Here is a 15,171-nt window from a genome sequence, read left to right as displayed (position 1 = left end):
GCAGCAGCCACACTGACACCATCACTAACTGGACGGAGATTAAACTCAGACAGATGAACACCTGAAAAAGAAGGTAGGTAAGGTCATCAAAATCCACTGTTTGTCTGTCCATCCATCCATCTGACTGATGCAGACGGATGGACGTGATGGTGCAAATCACTCACCTGAGATGACGGGCTAATGAAGCGTGGTCTCACTGCACCCGCTCCGTCTTTCACGCCATTAAAAATCCTGGCTATTCTGTTGGTTTTGGTGAGGAGGGCGGAGTAGCAGACAGCAAACGATGTGCCCAGGCCGAGGCGCCGGAGGGCACATATGGCAGGAGAGGGTTTGGCCAAGAAGAGGAAAGTCATGGCGTAGGACATGAAGACTCCTGAGAGGAGGATGTAACATAGCTCTATGCCTGAAGCTTTTACCAGCGGTGTGTGGTTGTGTCGGATAAAAACCCAGAACACCAGACCGGTGCACAAGAACCTGTGGACAGACAGGAAGTTATGCAGCCAAACAGACAAGCAGTTTCACAAAGTCACATTTTTTTTAATAGATGCTTATATTCTATTACAAAAAAAGAGTTAGGGTTTGAGCTTAATACATACACAATATATCACAACAATCAGAAAAAAAGTGTATACACACTCCTCAGGACCATGTTGACAGCCCTTTATCACTCACCCTACACAGGCAATGGTAATTGGACCAATGGCCCAGGCATCTTCCCACATGATATAGTCCTCAGGAAGGTCGTAACAGGCCGTCAGGTCATCAGTGGGCCACTGGCCAGGAGCACAAGGCGAGCAGGTGAACTCATCGGCCAGGTATTCATGAGGCTCGCAGGCAGTACAGATCCAGCAGCAGTACTCACCTGGGAAACAGAGATTTTTTAAAAGGCACTGCTGCTGTATGTATGGTATGTCACTGTGACAAAAAGAACATTGTTGAAATTCTGTCTCCTACCTGCCTGCATTTTCTTCATCTCATTGCGTTCACAGGGGTCACTGCACTGCGAGGTGGGCACCACTTCTCTGGGCCAGTGAATCAGATCATTGCTTAGAGTCAGACTCTCTGCCCAGTCACCTACTGGCACGTATCCATAACGATGGGCAGAGCGCTGGTAGCTGAAGATGTTGTATCGGCCCACGCCGTCCCCCTGAGAATCAAACTTCACTACCGTCTCACTGCCTGGAGGAGAGAAAGGAGCTGTAGGGGGTAAGATGAGACAAAGAGTGGAAAAGAAAGTGATAAGAAGAGTGGACAAAGGAGATTAAAGCTAAACAATTGCAAGCAATCATCCCATTGATGTCTCATTGACGCCTCTTAAAAGCAACATTGAGGACAGAGACAATGGGCTTAACTGACCATGGTCAGTTAAGCCTTAGGAGTCCAGAACAGACAGTGAAGGGCATTACAATAGTGTTTCATTACTGAAGACCAGCAAGTTACCATAGCATTTGCTAAGAGGCAATAAATGCCTGGTATGCTTGGTAATATCTGTGTGTATCAATGGCCTCCCTTCCTTCCCTAAGGTCACATAGGGACAAAAACACTGCTCTAAAATCTGATCTGATGAAGTTTATTACCAAATGTATCATTAATAAACTGCCCATAAAGTCATATAGGCATGAAGGCAGAAGACTGAATCCCTGGGCAGTGCTATAGCTACCCACACATTGATAGAATTAGCCTCTGGGTCTATTATGTGAGGGAGGTACACTGCTGAAACTGCCAAATTGGTTTGTATACAAGTTGTTATGAAAGGATTACCATCTACCCTGAGGATGTGGGAACAGAAGAGATTGTAAAATTGGCAGGATGCTGAAACCATTAAAAAAGAAAAAAGGAGAGAAAAACCAAATCGAAAAGTGTTTATGGATTGGTGGAAAAAAAAGTAACTTCTTGAAGTGTTGCAGGCAGTGTTGGACCTGACAATGTTGACACTTGGTCGTTCTGACACAGACAAAGTGTATGTCACTCCTACAGTGCCACTTCTGTCTTTACAGCGGAGCAATCAACTCTGTGCTGCTGACACACTGTACAGGGCTGAGTGTTATACGCTGCTGCCTCCCCTGTCAAATGATGATGTGGCTGGGGATAGTGCAGTGTACACTGGGTTTATAAAGCTTCCCCCGTCAACGTGTAACAAGGCTCTAGGTCTTCAGTGCGCAGCAGCATTGATGATACTGTGCTGCCTTCCTCATATCTCCGTGTCACTGGGTAACTGAAGAAATCACAGGCCAAACGTACAGCTTGGGATCAGTGGAATGAATCAAAATACAGATTGGGTATGTGTGTGTGTGAGCATGTGCGCACACACGCGCCTGTGGAAGCTCCATTAGGTTTTACTTTACAATGTGATGGTTAAGGTATTGCTCTGAGCGCTGTGGGAGGCTGTGCTGACAGAACCAAAGCTCTGACCCTGCTGTTAGTGGCGTGTGTGTGCGTGCATGCAAGCAACATTGACAAGGGCTGAAGCTGTGCTATTGTTGTGAAAGCTCAGTGTGTTCAGAGAAGAATGGCGTGTCAGATGGCAGCAGAGGGGGTTAGGCTTTATGAAATCCATAAATCACAGAGACAGCACAACCCACTATCTTTCTCCTCTCTCTCTGTCACAGAACATTCTAAGTGTCAAGTCGTCTTTGGATTTCAGGGCTAAATGTGTAGGTGAAATCTAAATGAAAATGATTTCAATAAGATGGTGATAATATCTTCAGACGAAGAAGAGATATGAATCCATCATATTGCAAGTTGGCAGATAATAAAGTCTGCTAATAACACTGAGCAATAAGACGGGCCCTCCTCCTCTTAGACACCCATACACACTCACAGAAACACTTCGCAACGAGCTAATTATCATAACTGCACCTTATTAGGACCTTAGATGTGTGCTGAAGCCTAATTAGCTGTATGTGGTAATTACGTGTAATACAGACTAAAGAGATAACGACATTAGCCCACAGACCCATTTGAGGGCGCTGTGTTGTCCTTGAATTCACTCTAACAGATCACATTCAGGGAGCGATAGACTCAGAGGATTGTTGATACCTCCCCATAACCAACACCAGCGACCTTGCTGACGTGACAGAGCAGCTTATCAGGAAAAGTGTATGAGGGCGCAAGTTAGAAAAGGCAATGGCCACCCAGAATCCTCTGGTGACTGCAGTGAGCTGAGACAGGCAGCCCAGGTCCTTGACTGATGGACACCACTCTCTCCCCTCAGCACTGTCCTGGGCTAAATAAAAACATCTGGTGAGCTCAGAGCTCTAGCGTCTGAAGAGTCTACAGCCATGTACGTTATCATGCGAACATGCTCAAATGACAATTTGAACATGCTGATGTTCAACAGGTATAATGTTTAGCATGTTCAACATCTTAATTTAGCTTGTTAGTATGCAAACATTTAAAAATAGAACTACGATACATTACAACTGAGGCTAATGGGAAAGTCAATAGTTTTTGGAGTATTTGGTCATAAGGCAAATACAAAAGTATGTGAGATAATAATCACCAAATTGATTACAAGTAGAGCTGTCCTCGACTAAATAAATTCTTAGTCGACTTACACACGTACGATTTTTTGGATCAGTTGATTTAATGGAAAGAGCTTTACAACCCACAAAGAATCATTCAAAAGCATCACTTAAAATCTTGTGTTTACTAGAGATGTGCTAATAAGTTTCTTGGAAATGAGTCATTCAGCATGAAAAAAGCATTCAACTATAGACCACCTTGGGATGGCATCATATCAGCCCATACCTGTCAACATTGGAATTTCAAAATAAGGGAAATCTTTTGGCGGACTCCACCCATATTTTAACAGCTCTCAGCCCCCCAGCCCCTACCCATATAATGTAAATGTAAACACATAAGGGACGGGTATAGGCATATACATTCAGGAAATACATGTTTATGTAAAGTATGCATTTTATTTATTAGTTATTATCATCAATTTATTTGATGATGGATGAGTTGTGTGGCTTTTGTTTCCCCCACGAGGACTTCCATGTGATGGCAGAGTCGGGAAACATGTCCGCTTCACTGCGACTGAAATCATTGCAGAAGCTGAAGGCTACATTATTTGTGGCGCAAAGCATCGACATCTTTCCCTCAGCTTTGGTCACTTGGTCTGCCTCCGACACAGTTCTTGTTACAAATGAAGTCATTGACAGTGAATGTTTTGTGCCTCTTGTGTGTGTGTTTGTGCTTGGACGAATGTTCATGGTGACTAAACATCGCTTATTCCGCCGTGTGCGATGCTAACATCTGAATGGCACACTTTACAAAAAGCACGAGTTTGCCCGACTCTGCTTTTTATTAAATAAGGGAAGGTCTCCTCCCATTTGTTTCAGGTACTTGCATACAGTTTTAACTTTTTAGGCAGGTACAACTGCGTCTCCATCTATCTCCCGTTCACTGTGACTCTCATCCATATGTTGTCGTCTTCTTCTGTGTTATTGTTCCTGGTGTGTTTACTGGCAGATAATGTTTTTCAGCTCATGTTAAACATAATACTGCCACCTGCTGTACCGGAGGCCACTTTACACTTTTTTTAATTAGGCCTTTTTTTTTTTAGAAAGGTTAAAAATACGGGATAATTACGGGAAAATATTTAAACGGGAGGAAAACGGGATAGAAGTAAAAATACGGGATAATCCCGGGAAAAACGGGAGGGTTGACAGGTATGCATCAGCCATGACAATAAATCGGGCCACTACTTCCTGTGCCTTTGCTCAGACCATTTTCAAACTCAATCTTAATTTTGATCTCAACGACACATCTTAAAAGTTTTGTGACTGTATCTTGCACAGTTGTGGCACTTTTGCGGTAACAGAATCTGTCCACAGACAGACACAAATATAAACACCAGGCAAAGTACTCAAAACTGTTTCTGTGGTACAGTAGGTGTCTCAAGGAAAACATTTTGCCATGATGACTGTTCGACTAAGAGGCGGCAGTCCTAATTACATGTGTGTCTGTACCACATTTCATGACAATTCATCCAACAGTTGGCACCAGAGGAAAAGTAAGGAGATCACCTAAGTTATTAGGTTTCATCCTCTGTTAACTATGTCTGAGCAAAATTTGGCATTATTCCATTGGGTAGATATTTTACAGCATAAGTGAAAAATGTAACCTCATGGTGGCTCTACATGAAAAGCCAAAGAATCACCTATTTAAGTAGGATTAATTCTCTGGGATCCATGAACGTCTGAACAAATTGAATGACAATCCATCCAATAGGTGATGAGATATTTCAGTCTGGACCAAGGTGGTGGACCGACTGACATTGCCATCGATACAGCCATATCACTGCCATGACAAAAAAGCATTTGAATTTGGTCAGATGCACAGTAGACGGTGGATAGAGTAGCTGAAAGGAAGTATGTTCCTCATCTACATTTCTACAGCGTGTTTCTGTGTCATGTAACTTTGATGAACCGTGAACTGAACCAATTTAATTGTGGTGACTGCTTCCTAACAGCAGCTTGTGGGCTTTCTAGCGGTATCTTAACACATACTAGAACCCAACTTCAACCCTGAAGCAGTGATGATTGTTGATTCTGGGTGACCTCATCCATACATTACTTCCCGCTGGCCCAGTCCAGTACAGCTGAGACTCTCAGCCCACCTCGCAACTTTGAGTAACTTTACATGCCTGAGAGGTGTAGCCAGCATCCAAAGTTGTACCTGCCTTCTCAGCGACATTCTCTTGAAATCATTCACGTTGTGCAGGTGCACTGGATACAATGTATCACGGAGCTCTTATACCATACCTGTCAACATTGGAATTTCAAAATAAGGGACATTTTTTGGTGGACTCCGTCCATACCTTAACTGCTCTCAGCCACCCAGCCCCCACCCATATAACGTAAATGTAATGTAACACATAAAGGACGGGTATATACATTCAGGAAATATATGTTTATTTAAAGTATCTATTACTTGTACAGACATGTTTATTATATTTATGTATTTTATTTATTAGTTATTATCATCAATTTATTTGATGATTGGTCGGTTGTGTGTCTTTTGTTTTCCCCGACGAGTAGCCTACTTCCTTGCGATGGCAGAGTCAGGAAACATGTCCGCGACACTGCGACTGAAATCATCACAAAAGCTGAAGGCTACATTATTTTTGGCGCAAAGCATCGACATCTTTCCCTCAGCTTTGGTCACTTGGTTTGCCTCCGACACAGTTCTTGTCACACATGAAGTCATTGACAGTGTATGTTTTGTGCCTCTTGGCGTGCTTGTGCTTGGACGATTGTTCATGCTGGCGAACATTGTTCCTGTTTTCTTCTTCTGTGTTTACTGGTGGATAACGTTTTTCAGCTAAAGTTAAACATAATACTGCCACCTGCTGTACCGGAGGCCACTTTACACTTTTTTAAATTAGGCCTATTTTTATTTTTAAAAGATTAAAATTACGAGATAATTACGGGAAAATATTTAAACGGGAGGACAGCAGGATAGAAGGAAAAATACGGGATAATCCCGGGAAAAACGGGAGGGTTGACAGGTATGTCTTAGACTCAACCAAACAAAGTGCCCTTTGCGCTGACCAATTGTGAATACACTGCTGTTTATCTGAGAGTATTCATTGCATTGTCAACCAAAATCTACTCTTCATTTTTATGAATACAATTAATCAAACAGCTGGGGCAAAACAGTAAACAGTAACAAAACCAACTAATTAAGTTAGGAGACACAAACTGCGGTTATGACAGCCTAACCAGATCCCTAATTTTTGTGAGACACTTTTTTTTAAGCAATCCCACTAACTCGAGAAACACCTTATTATTCTAGCTTAATTAGAAGCATGCTGAAAACAGGCTTTTCATTCAGAAGCTGTGAAATTAATTATGTTCTCGGCCATGTCGGGCTAAAGCGAAGCCCAAGGGGGATTGTGGGTATTAAAGAAAGGGAGAGAGAGAGGAGGCAAAGGGGCTTGGGAGAAATAAGTAGGAATAAGTAATCTGAAAGTGGAGAGAGAGAGAGAGAGAGAGAGTGAGGTATACAGACTCGTAGAGAGAGGGCAAATCTTTTCATTGTGTGAGAGTGCGACTAAAAATTCAAATGCTGGCTGTTGATTAGTTGTTAGCTAGGGAATAGATAATTGTATTTCCAACCGCCAATTCACTTGAATCCCTGATTTAATCCTGATTTAAGCTTGACAAAGTAAACACTGCATATAGGTCTGTGCACACCTGTTCCAGGTAAAATATAAAGCTACTTTGGCTCGGCATGCTAACGGTGTGAACAACCTTTATTGTCCCTCTTTTTCTTCCTCCAGAGAAGTGATGACCATACACATCTGTGCCCCACAGAGACACAGACACACATCCCTGAGCATATACAGATATGGACACAGGGATGCACTCACATGTCACAAATGCACACACAGACAGATCACATTAGCTATATTTGTTCTCCCTGCAGATTCAGTCACCAGGGAGTGAGGCGCTGCCTGGGCCATGGACCAACAGGCCTCAGGGGAACAGAGAACAGATAGGTTGGAGAGAAGGAGGTCTAGAACAAGACTGAGAAATGTATAGGAGGAAAGGTGCAGCAGTAGAGAGCTGAAGCTTGACTGAAAGAAAGGTGGTGAGATAGAAGAGACAAAAGAAAAGAACGGCAGGCCAAAAGCAGGAGGTGCTGGGAGAGAGGATGAGCCAAGAGACAAGATAAGGGCAAAGAAAGGAGGAAAGTGACAAGGGAGAAGAGGGAAAAGAATACGAGAAGGAGATAGCAAGAGAGAAAAGCAAGAAACCGGTGTGACAGCAGCAGAGATATAGGTGGACGGAGGAAAGCCTTTAGACGGAGGAATCAATAGAGAAAAGGTGAAGGATGGATGGAGGGATGAGCAAAGTGAAGGAGTGGAGGAACAGACCGGCACAGAGAGGCGGTGGAGGCAGGAGAGGCAACCTTGTGAAGTCTGAGTGGGATGTGCTGTTTTTGAATGTAGAGAGAGTAGGGCACTTTCTGGGTGAGAAAGAGAATGTAGACAGAGAGAGAAAGAGAGATATAGAGAGATTGAGAGAGTGATGAAGAGTGAGAGAAAAAGAGACAGAAACAGAGCGAGAGAGAGAGAGAGAGAGCCAGAGAGCCAGAGGCAGAGAGACAGAGGAAAGAGTGTTAAGAGAAAATGAGGGAGAGAAGGAGTGAAGGTTGTTCTCTAGCATCTAAACGTTGCAGTAAGCTTGCTGCTCAATATGGCCCTGAAGGCACACCGCCTCTGCTAACACAGACATATCACACACACACACACACACACACACACACACACACACACACACACACACACACACACACACAAATGCGCAGAGAAGGGGAAATATCACATCTATCACCACTATTTGAACAGAAGACTGCGTGCATGTGTGTATATACTGATATGTATGCTGCAGATCGAGGAGGTGGGTGGGTGGGAGTTGAATGATGCCTTTGAGAAGTGTGTGGGTTGGGGGTGTCTGCAATTTCATGCTGGTAAAAAAAACAAGCATTTCTAGCTGCCTCTTTGTAAATAAAAAAAGCTGACTGTATGTGTCTCTTGCGTGTACGGACATGTGTGTTTTGTGTTGGAGGTATGTAGGGAGACATTAAAAAAAATGCACAAGTGTGCTCCTGTGTCTATTACTAGATGGTCGGGAGCGGTTCCCATGATCTACCAGATCCCTTCAACAATTGGCAATAGTGTCGGCTTCATTACCATAGCAACTAGCGAGTTGAGACTAGATGAAGAGAGCGGCATATGAAAACACATTCCCAACCACACAACATACTGCCTCAGTGCACCACATACGCTGTCGGTAATACACAACAAAAACAGCTTTAGGACAGTTAAAGACACAGTCCACTGTGTTATGATAGTGGAGTTAAGGACAGGAGATAGTAATTTAGTGTATTGGGAAACATTAATATATAAATGAGAACAAACTTTGATGCAATTTAAAGAGTGTATAATGAACATGCATGTGTGTGTGAGAGAAGGAGATGGCAGAGAGTTACGGAGTGCTGAACAGTGTTAGTTTTCTGTCTGCCACAGTTCAGACTGAGAGCACTGCGGATGGTGATGCTGCAGTATTTATACTCCACATTCAACCTCAACTCACCTCAGCTCCTTTCCTTACATACTGTAGTTGGAAAGATGTATATGTACAGCAGTGTGAGTGTGTCATCCGGGGGCTAAACCAACAACTCAAACCAAATGCTGCCACAGTTCCCAGTTTAACTGTATCGTCACTTTCCACATCCTCAACGCAAATTCTTTGAATGCATTTAAAAAAACCAAAAACATGTAGCTGTTTGCCATGCTGTCACCGTTGTCACTGACACTGAGCTGTAAAGAACTCAAGATCCTTGAACATGCTTTTATTCTCTTTGCAGAGTAAAGACATGCGCCTCATGGACATAATCAGTAGTGTAAAGGAGGGAGGGGAGGGGGGAGTAGGAGAGGGGAATGTAAGAGAGAAAGATGATAAGACATAGAGATGTAGGGAAATCGCAGCGGGATTCACACCTCCTCTCCTCTCCTCTCCAACTTACTCCACACAATTTTAAACTTTCTATGTGTGAATCCGCAAATCTATTCCATCTCTCTCTATATGCATCCTATAAGGGAGTGGTTATCATCTGTTCCAACCGAAGGCTGCAACTGCAATCGCCTTGACTATTTCCTCTCTCTCTCTCTCTCTCTCTCTCTCTCTCTCTCTCTCTCTCTCTCTTTCACTCTCTATCTCACTCACGCTCTCCCTCTCTTTCCTTCTTTCTGTCTCCCTCCTCTCATTCAGAAATGCTCCAAGTCCTTTGATTTGTAGCAGAAATGAAGATGTGGAATTTCAAAGAGAATCCTCTTCTTCTGCTGACGCACGCTGTCCCACTCCGGCATTGCCTCGGTGCTCCCTTCCCTCCTTCCCTGCTTATCTTACTCCCTTTTACCTAACCCCAAACTCTCTTTTCTCATTTTAGTCTGCCTGTCAGTCTTATCTGTAAGCTTCCTTTCCCATCCCTCCATATGTGATGCCGTTCTTTCGTCTTCCATCCATCCATCCCTTCTGCTCTCTCCCTAGCGTCTCGTGGCAAAGCTTCCGTGTTAGCGTTGTTTATTAGGCTGTTTTGATGTCTGCTCCTGGTCACGGTTGGTGGAGGAATAAGCACCTCTAAACCGGTGTCAGTCCCCGAGACACAGCAGTTTATTTATAACGCTTCCTTTGTACGCCATCTGTCATTCAAGCCAATCCTCTGTCTCTTCTCTCCCAACTCTACAGAGACTGACAAACAGACAAGCAGCCTGCTATAGAAGCTATTATAACACACACAATCTCATTAGTTCAAGAGAGAAGAATATGGCTGACGGATTAACTGCAGCTCTCGTTCCTCAAAGCAACTTTGTAGTGTCGTATCAATTACGCATGGGTAATAGGTGTCAATGGCATGGCTGGCTCTGACAATACATAGCAATTAAGCGGATTTGTCTCAGTACTTTTTATGTTCTGTGGTTTGGCTGCTTTGGCTGAGGAGAAGGACAACATCCCTGTGTTGTTCATGAGAGGACTGTTAACTAGGCACAGTACTCACATTCCTGTCTGTTTCTTCCTATCTTTTTCCTTTGCTCCCCAACTTCCTCTCAAACATTAACTTCTTCTCACTCTATATCCACCTTGAACACCTTATCTAGGACTTTTCACTCGTTTCGCCATTCTCCAGCTCTCTTACCTGTGAAGCTGACATTAAGGATGTAATCCCTGTAGAGTCTGCGCCCATCAAGTGCCTTCATGCTGTCGCACAACTCGTTGGTGTTAGAGCACAGGCTCTGTTGCATGTGATGGAGGGCATAAGCCATGGCGTACACAGCGTTCACTACAAACATAATCTTGGACTCTGGTTCAAAGTTACTCTTGTCCATTGACAAGTCCGTGTCACACGGTGGGAGAGGCGTCTCTCCAAATCCGACACTTCCCCCAGCTCCTGCTCCTCCATCACCCAAGGAGCATTGGAACCGCTGCTCCCAGAATTCCCTGTACCAGGGATTACGATGGTTTTTGACAGGGTTCAGGCTGAGAAAGTAGCGGTTGAATTCTGGCACGGGATTGGCTGCCAGTTCAAGTGTGATGGCTCCTTCAGCGGTGACCTCATTTCCCTTGACAATGCTTTCCTGTGCACCCCAGCCATCACTGGCCACCCAGATGAAGGAGGTGTTAAGCCTGGCAGCAGCTGCCAGCAGCTCTCTGGCATCGTCGCTGCGCAGGAAGAGGACGGCCACACGGGCATTCGGCTTCTGGAGGAGCTGACGGATCACTGCTTCATAGGACTTCTTAGCGTTAGTGCGCCCCACCTGAACAGAAAGAAGACACTTAATGTAGTGACAGATGTACTGTAAATGCTCCTTCTACTCCCAAATAGGTTTGCAGTCTTATCCTATTTGTGATTATGTATCACCATCATTCTTAGTAAGAAACAAGCTAAAATTGCTGTCCGTACTTCTGTCTCACACCATCATGCACCACCGTAGCAAATGAGATGAAAAATGTAACTGTGAATGTACCCAGAATGAGTTCTTGGAGATAAGCTTTCATTTTCTGGTTCACAACTGATAACACCAGTGTAATATAAACTCAATTTGTGTGTAAGACAAGATAAGACATGGAGACAAACTTATATATGCTCACAAATGTAGTGCCCCATTCATTGTTAGTGGTGCAGCTTCAGGCCATACATCAGCGTGACACTGCTGATTAAAGTTTAGGGTTTTCGGTATCTTGTTTTGAGCAATAGTTGCTTATATTTATGCAGGAATAAAATCATATTCTATTATATGCTATCCCATGCCTTACCTTCTCTGAAGTGGCGATACAAATGTTCCTCATGCGTGCCTCTTGTTCGAATGCCTCTATACCGGTTTCACCGTAATCACCCTCCGATGCCACAGTGGACACGTACGTCCAGTTGAAGAACCGCAGGATCTCGGCCATGGCTTTGGCCTGGTAGAAGTCAGGGGGCACAGTGCGAGCGAAGTAATCATAGCGGGTCTTATCACTCAGCTTGGCACTGGTCGAAGCATAGCTTATCTGAGGAATCTGAAAGAGCCTGAGAAGATTGGCAACCTGTGGGGACAGACAGTACATTGAGAAATAAGTTGGTGTAAATACAATAATTCCAAAACTACTCATCACCAAAACCATCACAGCTTTTTAATGAATCATAGGAACTTAACATTGATCCATCAGTAACTCTTTTTCAGTCTGGATTCTCCAGCACATGGAGATATGAAAAAGTAATATTTTGCTAATGATTTCATTCACAACACTCGTCATTTTCTGCATAATAACTTAAAGAATAATTCCCATAATATTTGTCTAGATTAGTCTTTTTGATTTCATGTTGCTTAAATTAGATTCGAAATGACTGATTGATTTTAATCACAATTTTGTTTTGTTTCGTTGACTTGTATGAACACTGTAATTTGATATGCAGTGTGACTCAAATTTGAATCAAATCTGAATCTTATTGTATTTTGTCCAATTAACCTCTGATTAATTCATGCAAAGTGATATGAAAAGTATTTTCTACAAGCTGCGGTGTGGAACTGCGTTGAACTCAAGACTGAATGCATTCAAGCAACTACTTGTAGTGTTTACAATGCAAATGTTTTGAGAGGTGGCAGCAGCATAGCCAATTACTGTACAATTAATTTAATAGGGTACTTGAATGAAGCAGCACACACAGAGAGCGGGGAACTTGAGGATATGTGGTGAAGCATCTCAAAAACAAAAACATGTGTGTCTACTATACAGGACCTCTCTGTGAATTGTTTTTAGAATGTGGATTTCACTAAAAGCCACACTAGCATTTAGAGATGTAACCCTTTCTCTGGTATCTGCATATCGGATATTCCAGCAAGGGATGCGTGTGTTTGATTATGTAAAAGGTGGAAACATAATTACTTTGATAACATACTCAGAGTTCAGATCTGATTTCAACATTTCTGAATTGGCAAAAAAAAAGAAAAATGATCAATACTGGGTATCCCACACGATAAACTAGTTTTTCAGTTTGGAGGGAGCTCCAGTCTGTAATAGGGTCCAATGGGGCAAAGGGAGACAAAACAAATCAGTCAGTGTCTTTGTAAAAGGGATTGTGAGCCAGCAGAGAAAAAGTTAGCGTGAATAATGTCAAAACATATCAAGGCAATATTATTCATTTTAATTAAACTGATCATCCGCAGCTATTCAAAGACAGTTGGAGCGTTGTTGTGTTAAAGGTTTTTGTTTCATTTCATTGTTGTAGAGCAAATATCTTTGTGCGGTAATCTCTTGAGTCTACAACCAAGTATTTAAAGTGTTATCAAAAATGACTGGCACATGGACTTGGAAATAAGACCCACAAAAATAACTGGATTAATGTTTTTTTTGTTCTTCAAAAGAAACATTAAAACATATTTAGAAGGTTGCTGCTGATAGGAATTGCTTCATGCATGATTATGATGATGTGATTATTTGAAGATAAAAGACAATGCAGCAAGTGTATGCACATGGAGAAAGGCAACATAATGCATGCACACGCACACGCACACACACACGCACACGCACACGCACACGCACACACACACACACACACAGAAGTTCAATAAATCACTGACTCATGCATTAGTGATGGACATCATCTGGTGTCTACTGATGTCCATATAATATTCCCTTTTACTGTTGATTGGGGTTTGGTCATATTCTCTTCATTACAATTTTAGTCACAGATGCCAAAACAAATAGTGGAAATATAATTGCTACACATTCTCATGCGCACAAAGACATGTAAACACACGCATGCACGCATGCACGCACGCAGCACGCACGCACGCACGCACGCACGCATGCACGCATGGACGCACGCACGCAAGCACGCATGCACGCACGCACACACGCAAGCACGCACGCACGCACGCACGCACACACACACACAGGAATAAACACAGCCATTCTTTTTTCATTTCAATTTAATCCTTTTAGAGCGCATCACTCTATATTTCATTCATAGCTCAGTTTATGAGCTGTTTTGACAACATGTCAGAATATCATTAGACTAATAATGTAGAAGATTTGAAAACACACTCCTATACACAATAACAGGTCGACACAGACACCTGCACTGACATGTACACACTCACACACAGACACCCGGGTGGCTGCTTATAGTACTCCAGGCAGGTTTTTTGGTTTTAAGATGGCAGTTGACTTAAATGTCAAGGAAGGTCACGCTGCAAAATGTAACCGCATTGCTCCATTACCTGCCACTGAACAATGACTACAGCTAGCTAAGAGGCCTGTCTTTAGGGACATGGAGAGTTTACTCTGTTAGTGAAAGCTGCTCCCTTCCTGGGAGAGAGAGAAGCAACTGTAGGAATGGCTTGAATATAAGAGACGAGAATAAAAAAATGAAAGGGAAGGAGGAAAAAATTGGTGCAGTGGAGGCTGCTGTGTGTTTTCTGCTTGGAATGCAAGTCACACACACACACACACACACACACACACACACACACACACACACACAGACACACACACACACACACAGACACACAGAGACACAAACACACGTGTACGAACGGAGGGGAGGAATGATGATTGCTATGTAAATGCCCTCAAAACATTGGAGTTAAGTTGTGCATGGTTAAACATAAAATAATTCCCTATTACTTCATTTAGAAGCAACAGACAGACTGCCCGAGTAAAGAGGGATAAAGGAGTAGCTGGATTAGCTTGTCTGGCAAGAAATCAGAAAGCAGAGCACAGTTCGGGTCTCGTAAACAGTGCTGCCCTCGGAAAAGACAGGTAAAAACAACGGCAACAAAGGGCAACAAGAATGAGCTGCAAGAAAACAAGGGATAATTATGTGTGATGAAGGACAAGAGACAGGGCAGATGTGTTAACAATGGCTGCCCCAGGAAGGAGGAAGAGAAGAAGAAGGGGGCTGAGGTCAGCACAAAATCCACAAAATCCACTGAGCTCTCCCCAAATAGCCGCGAGGGATGCCTCTGAATGCATATAAAGAAGGAGGCAGTGATGAGAAGGAAGAGAGCAAAGATTTAAGGGACAGAGAAATACACCAAATGGAGAGAGAGAGAGAGAGAGAGAAAGAGAGAGAGAGAGAGAGAGAAAGAGAAGACAGAGAGACAGTTGCAGAGAT

At 43.2% G+C, this 15,171-nt stretch overlaps 1 protein-coding gene across 4 annotated transcripts in view; it reads right to left on the bottom strand.

The window, feature by feature from the left end:
* grm3 (glutamate receptor, metabotropic 3) overlaps nucleotides 1–15,171 on the bottom strand; it is a 43,134-nt gene that overhangs the window by 6,904 nt on the left and 21,059 nt on the right. For all 4 annotated transcript variants that reach the window (XM_029433557.1, XM_029433556.1, XM_029433559.1 and 1 more), the window contains 6 exons: nucleotides 11,829–12,098; nucleotides 10,711–11,329; nucleotides 955–1,197; nucleotides 673–862; nucleotides 165–474; nucleotides 1–61 (listed from right to left, as the gene is read on the bottom strand). The exon at nucleotides 1–61 is cut by the window's left edge and continues 133 nt beyond it. In XM_029433557.1, the coding sequence (XP_029289417.1) occupies nucleotides 1–61; nucleotides 165–474; nucleotides 673–862; nucleotides 955–1,197; nucleotides 10,711–11,329; nucleotides 11,829–12,098 (1,693 nt within the window). The remainder of the gene's footprint in view (nucleotides 62–164; nucleotides 475–672; nucleotides 863–954; nucleotides 1,198–10,710; nucleotides 11,330–11,828; nucleotides 12,099–15,171) is intronic.

The sequence above is a fragment of the Cottoperca gobio genome, chromosome 6 (genome assembly GCF_900634415.1).
Source record: "Cottoperca gobio chromosome 6, fCotGob3.1, whole genome shotgun sequence".
Lineage (NCBI taxonomy): Eukaryota > Metazoa > Chordata > Actinopteri > Perciformes > Bovichtidae > Cottoperca > Cottoperca gobio.
This window is presented reverse-complemented; position numbering and strand designations above follow the sequence as displayed.